Source organism: Contarinia nasturtii, unplaced genomic scaffold, assembly GCF_009176525.2.
Source record: "Contarinia nasturtii isolate CC-2019 unplaced genomic scaffold, AAFC_CNas_1.1 Cnas_scaffold_1751, whole genome shotgun sequence".
Classification (NCBI taxonomy): domain Eukaryota; kingdom Metazoa; phylum Arthropoda; class Insecta; order Diptera; family Cecidomyiidae; genus Contarinia; species Contarinia nasturtii.
Genome location: NW_022199083.1, coordinates 3344 through 13476, shown reverse-complemented (window position 1 = coordinate 13476; position 10133 = coordinate 3344). Strand labels below are relative to the sequence as shown.

Sequence of the window (10133 nt, the reverse complement as noted above, 5' to 3'; positions counted from 1 at the left end):
TTATTTTTCCTTCCGGTTTTTGTACATCACCCCGATAAAAATTCAATTTAATATGAGAGCATTGCGGTAGAACAGAAAAAAAAAGTTGTTTAACATAATAATTTTCATTCTTTCATCGCGTACTTAAAGAGTTGAAAAATAAATGAAAAAATGGTAGAATGAGAGAAGACGAAACGAATAAACCGAAGCTGCCAACAAACTTGCTAATGTTTTTTTGAATGAATAATAGTTATTCAACCCATAAGATGAAACACCACCGAAACTCAATTACGTTTGTTGACGCTTCTTTAATTTCTTTTCTTTGTTCTGGTCCTCGTGCGCCCTGGTGCCACCACAAGAGCTTGAACCACAAAACTGTACTCTCCATCATATTGTATTCATTTGGAACACATCCAAAAAAGACCGTTGAAAGAAGAGAGCATTTATTGAAAAGTCGTGGCTAATTTGAATATGCTTTGCAAATGTTTGAATTTGCCATTTTTTCTGCCACTTTTTTGACTGTAAAAACCCTTATGAAATAATTCATACTGGAACCCACTTTCAAATAAATGCGTGAAAAAAATGCTTCTTAAATGCTTGATAGATGTTTATTTCTGACAAATAATTTATTTGCTTTTGCTACTCAGCATTTAATGAGGTACAAAAGTTAATTTGTTCATTAATTCAAATGGAACTAATTTGTATATATTATCATCATCAAATACGACCTTATTATCTCAATTGGTCACTGAACTCAATTCACGAGTCAATGAACTGCCTCTGAATTGTTTACAACTGTCGTTCAATAATTCAATTGCTCAAAATGAAGAATTGTTCAAAATTTACGATGAATATTCACCGATTCGTCGGGTCAATGTTATCGCTCTTAATGTCTTCAGAAATTTAAAACGAACATAAAATTTGCATTCAATTTTCCATTGATTTATGGTAATGAATGGCAATGATAGCATTGCATATATTCTCTGAGCAATGCCATTCATTTATCTTCGTTCAACAATGCTTCGCAGCTCATATTGAAGACATTTGCAAAGTACTCAATATGTCCTGTGCAACCAATTGATTGTGTCTTGTGTATTGTGCTCATGACAAATTCGCTTCGAAAACCCTTATCCGATTGCTTCATTCAAATGTCAAATTGATTTTCAAACAAATGCAAAATCTTACACATATTTTCACGATTGGAAAACCGATGAATCGATGCCAACAATGTGATTAACATCATTTGAAGCATGAAACCGAAATTCACTTTCAAACTTCAATTCAAGCGTGCAAGTTTTCCAATGAAATTCACTTTATCTTCGAGTCGGAATTGGTTTTGTTGAACAATGCTTACTTTAATGTTACTTTTACAACGAAAATACATTTTCGTGCTGGCAAGAACGATGAAAAGGAGATATGCTCACGACAGCAATTTGATTATTGAAAATATTGAAGAGATTTAGTGTTATTTCAATTTTAAAACTATTGATTAACAAGGAATTGAAATGTTATGCGTTAACCTCTTTATAGCGAACATCTTACCCGCAAAAGTTTTAAAGGAGCTGTACTCAATTGTATAATAAATTGCACAAAATAAAATGTTTGTCTGTAATTGTGTGACAGTTGAATAGTAAAGATATTGAAGTTTTATTTATTGCTGTGACCCACGTTGGAAAACAAAGAGACTGATTGGCTTTCGCTAACTTGTTATCAGCTCTTAAATAATGATCGGTATTATTTATTGCCTGTGCACATACTTGATAAATATGAGATCACTTTTTAGGCACTTGCTTATCCTCTTTCATGCGTTGGCCTCATTTTCTTCTCTATTTTTTTTTTCAAGAAGTACTGTAATTAAAGCTATAAATCATTAGATGGTGCCAATGTCATGCAAAACTTACGGATCAAAACGAATAGTTATTTTAATAAAGATAAATGTTATACAACTTATAAGAATGTGAGAATTAATAATTCATCAAAGAAGCTTAACTCTTATAGAATATCTCAATCGATTGGATTGTTGTGTTATTCATTCTACGAACATTTCGATGCGATACATTGCGAGTCACGTTATAAGAATAGTGTCGGCTTCACATATCGCTTTAACTCTAGCTTTAACTGTTAATTGTCAAATATAATCAATTCTGTTGCTAGGAATAAGTGAGAACTCTATCGTTACCAATAGAGTATATTAAAGAGTTCTATTGAAGAGCCCAAAGAAATTTAAAAAAAAACAGTATTGCCTCTTAGCAAAAAAGAATAACTGTCAAAGGTTTTCAAAAAATACTGATTTTTATTTAAAAATATATTCGAAATTATACAATTGAATAAACTAATGTTTCCATATGCTATTTAGAGCTGAAACGTTCAGCTTTTGAATGGTCATTGATTTTCCATAATCCTCAATGCCATTGGTCACTTGAATATGTTCAAATGGTTCGGTTGGGAAAAATAATGCGCTGAATGTATTCAAACCATCGTCGGCAAAAATTTCAATTGATGCTGTGTCCAAAATAATTTGTCCAGAAAGTAAACTATCGTTGGAAATTCGTGTGGCGGTGGGCACGATATCGGCAAATCTTATATCAAACGAAACATTACCAGAGTTCCGGCGATCAAATTCGTACTCATTTTTCTCAATATTATACAAAAATGTTACAAATTCACCGAGGCTATTACCAAATTTCAGCCCGACCTTACCATTCGTAACATTTCCAATATCGAATACATATTCTAAACTTAACACTGAACCGATTTTTAATGGAATAATTGATGTTATGTCAAAAGTTTGGTTGTTCTTTATATCCAAATTTTTCGATAACGACCAGCTTTTCGATGAGTCTTTTATATTCTTCAATTCATCAACAGGACGCTGAGCGAGATATAAATTTCCATTGATATGCTTAAGTGATAGTTCACGTGGAATGGTCATTTGACCACGCCACGTTGATGTCGGTATCCCTTGTGTATACAACCAGTTGGATAACCATCCAATTATAATCAGCCTCTTGAGTGGATCATTGTGATAAGGTATTGCCGCATAATTGTCAAAACCATTTTCAAGCCATAGTAATTTTGATTTGTCGTAGCTATTGAATTTATTCCCATCAAATTTACCGATAAAATATTGTAAAAGACTTCCGCGCGATGGCCCATTTTCCGAAACAATTAAAATGTCATGCACGTTGCCTTGTTCATCATTGATTGAAAATAGCGATGGACATTCCCATACACCGGATTTATCGCCTTCATTTGGTTTTATGCCAAAATCACTGAGCCAACGCCATTCTTTCAAATCTTTACTTGAGTAAAATGAAATGCGATCATGAACAGCCAATGTCATGTAAAACTTTCCATCTCGTTCGATAATGTTTGGATCACGAAAATCCGCCACACCTGGATTTTGAATGACCGGATTATTTTTATATGCCGTCCATGTGATACCATTGTCAAGTGAGTATGATATTGCTTGTGTTTGAGATACATTGGAATTGATTGTGTAAACTGCAATGAGAGCATTTGTGTCTGTCATTGATTTTGGTGTGAATCCGGCAACGTTGTTTTTGTCACTCACACAGCATCCGCTGAATATATCACCAACTCCTTCGGGTAAGTCTATTGGTTTCAAAGCAATCGGCAAATTCTCCCAATGTATCAGATCTTTTGAACGAGCATGGCCCCAATGCGGTGATCCGAACGTTGTACTTTTTGGATTATATTGATAAAATAAGTGATAATAATCACCAGCATATACCAAACCATTTGGATCATTCATCCAACCTGATGGCACTGAAAAATGCACCTGAAGACGATACTTCTCCTTGTAGCTTGGCTTTTTACCTAAAAAAATAAAATACATTTGAAATACATTTTGTTTGGAACCATATGGTATATTACACGATACGTAGAAGAACTTGATATGAGTAATTTAAATTTAAAATAGATAAAACTGCGCGATAAACACGCACATACCGATTAATTTTATGTAAGACAACCATTTCTCATTGAAAACGTTCATACGCCTTACGAAATTCATGCCGAATTTGACAATGCGATATCTGAGAATCTTCAAATAGTTCAGCATAATAAAAAAAATCGATATATCATGTAGTCATATCAACTGGGACATGCACACAAATGAAGAATTTCAAGCGGAAGCGACAAACGAACATGTAAATTTTTCGATTGAACTAAGCGACGAAGAAGAGGTGGAACGAATTGAATAAAATGATGAAGAAAACTGAATGAAGAAGCGAAATATCGAAATAAAATTTAATTTTTAAATTTAGCTATCGACACAAAAATGAAAAATTCACAACAAAACTCATTACGAAATTTAACATCTTTTAATAAACACAAAAATGGATGTAAAAAATATTTGCTTAAATAGTCACAATCTCTTTATTTCTACATACTCTCTCCGATACTTTTTACAGCACAACTATCCATTTTTAATTTTATCTTCGTATAACACCGTATAACAATGAGTAATATGCACTCAAAAAATCTCTTTATATTCAATTCATTTCCTTTTGACGTGAGTTTTTTTTTACACAACTTGAGTGTTCCGCATTTCTTCAAAATAGAGTCATAAAAAAATAAATCAAACTCGTGCGTATTGCTTGTTTCGAAGATAAGAGGAGAACTGTCACACTATTTTGTGAGTTCTCTGACATCATACACGTGTGTATCAGTAAACATAAAACGCAAAACGTTTCAAAGTAGTCAAATTGTTAATGTTCAAATACATAAACACGTCTCCGATAATGTCAATGTCAAAACATTCACAGTCAATTTCACTTTTATAAATTTCTTTTCAACTTTCAAATACACACGTTCATTTAGTAAAATTTGAACCAATTGCCACATTTCTTCTTTTCAAAGAAATAAATGAAAACTGAATTGTCATCATTTTGATGATCACCCATACAATCAGACCATTTTTTACGTTTGCTTCGCACATGTCCACAGCATCTGTCCAATGGCACTGCTTAGCACATGTACACATACATGAACGTACAATCAACATTTTATTCTATTTTATACTATATTCTTCGATTCTGTGTGGCTATATTACACAACATATACATCGAAAATAAGTTCAACGCTTTTATAATTAGTTGAACGTATCTGCTTCAACTGTTATAGTCAAAAACATGCCATACAATTTTGAAAAGGTTATCATAATCCATTCATGAATTCTATTACTGGAGCATTTTCAGTCGAAACCAATTCACCAACAGTTTGTCGGTTGACAAGGTTAACGTTAAAAACCATTCGTAAGATGATTCGTGATGTTTCCAATTTCACATTCAAATTCTAACATAAGTGTTGCGCTGATATGAATCCAATGTCATAGACATATGAATCTCGAACGATACGTGCACTATGTCGCCGTTATTCCGTGCTATTTTATACAATATATACTTAAAAGACTTCCATTTAAATATAATTGTGTCCATTTATTAAAGAAAAAGAACAAGTATATTTTTCATTTGAATTTATTCTTCTATAAAAGTATCTACAAAAGTGCTTATTATAAACAATTTAAAAATATTCATTTCAACATTTTTAATGAGAGATTGGCAATTATTTGATTAATCTAAACGGCATAACCAACCGAATATCAGTATTCAATACTTCTTATCATAGTTCAAATTTATTTTAAATTTTCAAAAAAACAATTGTTTTGACTTTTGATACGATAAAAACTTTGACTGTGTCTACATTAATCATTATATGCTAAAATCGTGCCAAAATATTATTTGCTATCGTTATTATCTTTGGATTTATATAGAAAATGACTCAAGGATAAAATGGTTTTGTAGAACACTGAATGTGATTTAAACTATGACTCTGACCAAATACTCTTCAATTTTGATACGCTTAACGTTGAAATGATCGCTGATTCTCGTGCATTTTCAAAAGCAGCAAATAATTGAATTTTATTGTATGGTTCAGTTGGAAAGAATATTGCAGTGAATGTATTCAAACCATCGTCGATAAATTTTTCAATTGATGTTGTATCCAAGATGAGCTTTGCAGATAATATATTGCTGTTGCTGATACGTTTAAAAACGGTCGTATTGGCAAAACGTGGACTAAATGAAACATTCCCAGATTTTCTACGATCAAATTCAAACGTCTTGTTTTTTAAATCGAAACTATACGATATGAATTCGTCAAAACTATTGCTGAATTTTATGCCTAATTCGCCCATCGTGACATGTTCAATATCGTATTCAAATTCAAGTGTGTAAGCTGGTCCCAGTTCAAATGGAATTCGTTCGGTTAAATCAAGTATTTGATAGCCGCTTAGTTTCGTTGGTTGTGACAATGACCAACATTTCGATGAATCAATTATGTTATTTAGTTCGTCAATCGGACGTTGAGCGAGATAAAGTTTTTCATCGACAGTCTTAAGTGTCACTTTACGTGGAATTGTATACTGGCCACGCCATGTTGACGTTGGCGTATTATTTGCATACAACCAGTTCGACATCCAACCAATCATAATAGTGTCATCAAACGGATTATTGTTAAATGATATAGTTGCGTAATTGTCAAAGCCATCATCAAACCACAGTAATTTTGATTGATTATAATTAATAAAATGAGTTCCATTAAATTTTCCAACGAAATATTGTGTCATACTGCCGCTTGATAGTCCATTTTCCGAAACAATCAAAATGTCATGTACGTAGCCTTGTTCATCTTTCAATGTAATTATTGATGGACATTCCCAAACACCCGATTTATCACCTGCGTCAGGATTTACTCCAAAGTCCGATTCGAAATGCCATATTTTAAGATCGACGCTAGAGAAAAATCGAATTCGATCACCAACGGTTAAAGTCATGTAAAACTTTCCATCACGGTGAAAAACGTTTGGATCACGAAAATCGGCCACTCCCGGATTTGGAATGATTGGATTATTAACATATTGTGTCCATGTCATTCCATCGTCCAAAGAGTATGAAATTGCTTGTCTTTGACTTATTTTCTCGTTTGATTTGTTGAGCGTATATATTGCAATGAGTGGTGGTTCTGTTTGATTTTTTGCAAATCCGGTAACATTATTCGTATCACTAATGCAGCATCCACTGTAAATTGAGTTATCATTGTACATATCAATGGCAATTGGCATAGTCTCCCAATGAATTAAGTCTTTTGATCGAGCATGGCCCCACCTAATTCGGTCTATGAATACAGTCTCGTTTGGATCATGTTGATAAAATAGATGATAATATCCACCAGCATAAATCAATCCATTTGGATCATTCCCCCATCCCGATTCAATTGAATAATGTACTTGAAGACGATATTTGTCATGGTAACTATGGCCGTTTACGGCCAATAAAAAAATTATGAAAAATAGTGGTATAGAAACGTTTGAATTCAACATTTTTGTAAACTTTTTCCGATTTAATTGTATTTGGAAGTCAATTTAAAAACAATACAACCGACAATTAGTAAAATTATGTTTAGTTAAAACAATTATGTCAACTTTGTTCAGCTATTGCGATTCAACTAGGATTACATCGCATAAAACAAGTGTTTATATTGGATTATGTTATGTCCAAGAAATTTTCAAAACAAGAAGCGTAAGAATATACATAAAGTGATAACGAGAATAAGAAATTATGAGTGAAATCTTTCATCTCTGTTTAATGTTTATCTTATCAATTTTCTTTAAGTGAAATCGTGGTTTGTTTGTATTGAATGTTCCGAAATCTGACTTTCATAACACTCATTATATTCGGGAAAAAATTAAATGCGCTCTGGTTCTGTTTCTCAACATGCGCATATTAAAAAAAACACATTGAACTTTATAAACAGTGGCTTTTTGCCAAGAATGACATAAACATTTTCGTCATAGTTCTAACCATTTTATTTTTGTTTATGTATAGCAGCATAACAAACCACAGCAATGTACTCAATAGAGATAACCATGAAATTTGTTTTGAAGTTTTTTTTAATTAGATCATTCTTTCATTTATTCTGACTACGATTTTTTTATTAAATAATATGAAAACAATAAAAGCATCTACAATTAAAAATAAATATTTTCGTGAGATTCCCGAGAGTATTGGAAACGATAATAATGAATGAAATCTCTCTTAACTTTGTTTTTTTTTTGGGATGCAGCCAAGAAATCATATTATTTGTATAAATTATTTTATTTTTTTAACATAATGTCCTTATTTTGTACAACATAATTCGTAATCTGAATGTATGTGACAATCCGAAGTGTAAGCAGTAGAAATGTTATCTTCTCTACAGTATAGAAAAGTTTATTTCGAGAACGTAAGCTAGTCAATGACAAAATACGAGTAGAACCCAAATTAACTGATGTTTACCACAAGTTCGGTTTATAAATAAATTTTCGTGATAAGAGTGGCGTCAGTCTTTGGGCACGTTTTTCAAATCAAATGATAAGGAAGAAAAGAAATCAAAGGGCATTATGTGTTCCTTAATTTCGAAAATGAAATTACGCACATAGAAGGGCAATCGCACTTTGAATACTGCAGTTGTGCTGCTCTCTGACATTTATAAGTTCAACCCTATGTAAAGACATTGCTTTCCTCTTCTTCTTCATTTGCAAGAACATGCTTTATAGCAGCTTAACTTTGAGATACCAGGTGGCAGCACATCTGCGTGTTCGAAACCCAATATATTGCTTTAAATGGAGTGCGAGCAGAGCGTGACGCACATTACTGTTTCTGACCTAAACTACCGTTCAAAAGTTTAAGGCCATCAGATTTTCATGCAAATTGGCGGTTTTTGAAGGATTCGATTAATTATATCCAAAACATTTTATAAATTGAATTTTGGCACGTAATTTATAGGTCCTTTGCAGATTTATTTGCGCTGATCGCTATAATATACATGCTTTCATTTTCATACAAAAGTCACACTTGAGTAAATATTCTGGAAATAATTATATTTCTCAAACTTTTAAACGGCAGTGTACATATCTCAAATTTATTTTGTAAAATTGTTCAATATTATGTTTTGTTAACCTGGGCACTGTGTTTACTACTATGCAAAATCTATCATCTCATAAGATAGAGTAAATAACAATTTCTCGAATGAATCGTATTAATGTTTACATATTCGATTTTTAATTGGTATATACATGTCTCAGTGAAATATAGAAATCCATATTACCTTTAATTGAAATATATGGTTGTTTTTCAATTGGATCGACTTCTTGTAATTCATCGGTAGTTTGAATGTACTCGACAGTGCCGTTGAAAGTATTCGATACAAAAGTCGTCGTTGATTCAGAACTTTCTAATTCTGCAACTTTTGTCAGTGGTTGTTCGGCAGGTACTGAATCTCCTTCGTTATTGTGAGGCTTTTCATTTGTGAAATTTTTGTTTACAGCAGTTGGACGAGACGATAGCACTTGTTGAGCTTGATATTCTGCTAATGCACCACATAATAGTGCACTCAAAAATAGTGTCACAATTCTTTTCATCCTTGCTTCTTTTGATCACTTTGACGGTTTGAATGAAACTAATTACGGCCAGTCTGTATTCCATTGCCTTTATAGTTTTCTTTATTGAGTGAATTGTTGTGCTATTAATATTCCGTAAGAGACGCATGGGGATAGTTGACGCTTTATATTTTATTTTGTAAATTTAGTAAATTTAATTTACATATCTACGTATTGAATATATCGACAGGAGAGTATGTTTTTCATTCAGATATAAATTCTGAATAACATTTGAAAAATGCATTTAAAAAAAGGAGATAAGAAAATAAGAATGATTCTAGTTTAGTTGCTATAATATGCAAATTTAACATAAAAATATTGATAAGACAAATCATTTATAAATATTCATGAATTGTTTTGGACTTTGGCATGATACACTTTCATAATCTAAAAAATCAAAATATCACTTTTGATCCAAAAAACTAAATGCCATTTAATTATCTGAAGCGCTGAAACCATTCTGTGATACATTTGAAGACCATAGCCAACTATGAATCATCTTAATTCTCAGCATTTCAATATGTTCAATTCAAATAAAAATGAAGGAATTCAACTGTTAAAACGGATTTATCAAAGAATTTCATTATTGAAAACTGAATTGTCGCTAAAATAGCTGAAGTGAAAATATAACCTTTCTACTCTGATCTCTTTG

General features: G+C 32.2%; 2 protein-coding genes across 3 annotated transcripts; both read right to left on the bottom strand.

Moving 5' to 3' along the window:
- Window positions 1-2252: 2252 nt before the first annotated feature.
- On the bottom strand, window positions 2253-9478 carry LOC116347219 (levanase-like). 2 transcript variants are annotated; one of them, XM_031777735.1, is made up of 2 exons: window positions 9151-9478; window positions 2253-3819 (listed from the first exon to the last, which is right to left on the bottom strand). In XM_031777735.1, the coding sequence occupies exons 1-2, from the start codon at window positions 9461-9463 to the stop codon at window positions 2312-2314; spliced, it is 1821 nt and encodes a 606-aa protein (XP_031633595.1). In that variant the 5' UTR covers window positions 9464-9478; the 3' UTR covers window positions 2253-2311. The 2 variants fall into 2 exon arrangements, with proteins under 2 accessions (XP_031633595.1, XP_031633596.1); XM_031777736.1 differs by lacking the exon at window positions 9151-9478 and adding an exon at window positions 4395-4860.
- Window positions 5465-7497, bottom strand: LOC116347221 (levanase-like). The gene has a single exon (XM_031777737.1). The coding sequence runs from the start codon at window positions 7382-7384 to the stop codon at window positions 5828-5830; it is 1557 nt and encodes a 518-aa protein (XP_031633597.1). The 5' UTR covers window positions 7385-7497; the 3' UTR covers window positions 5465-5827.
- Window positions 9479-10133: the final 655 nt, after the last annotated feature.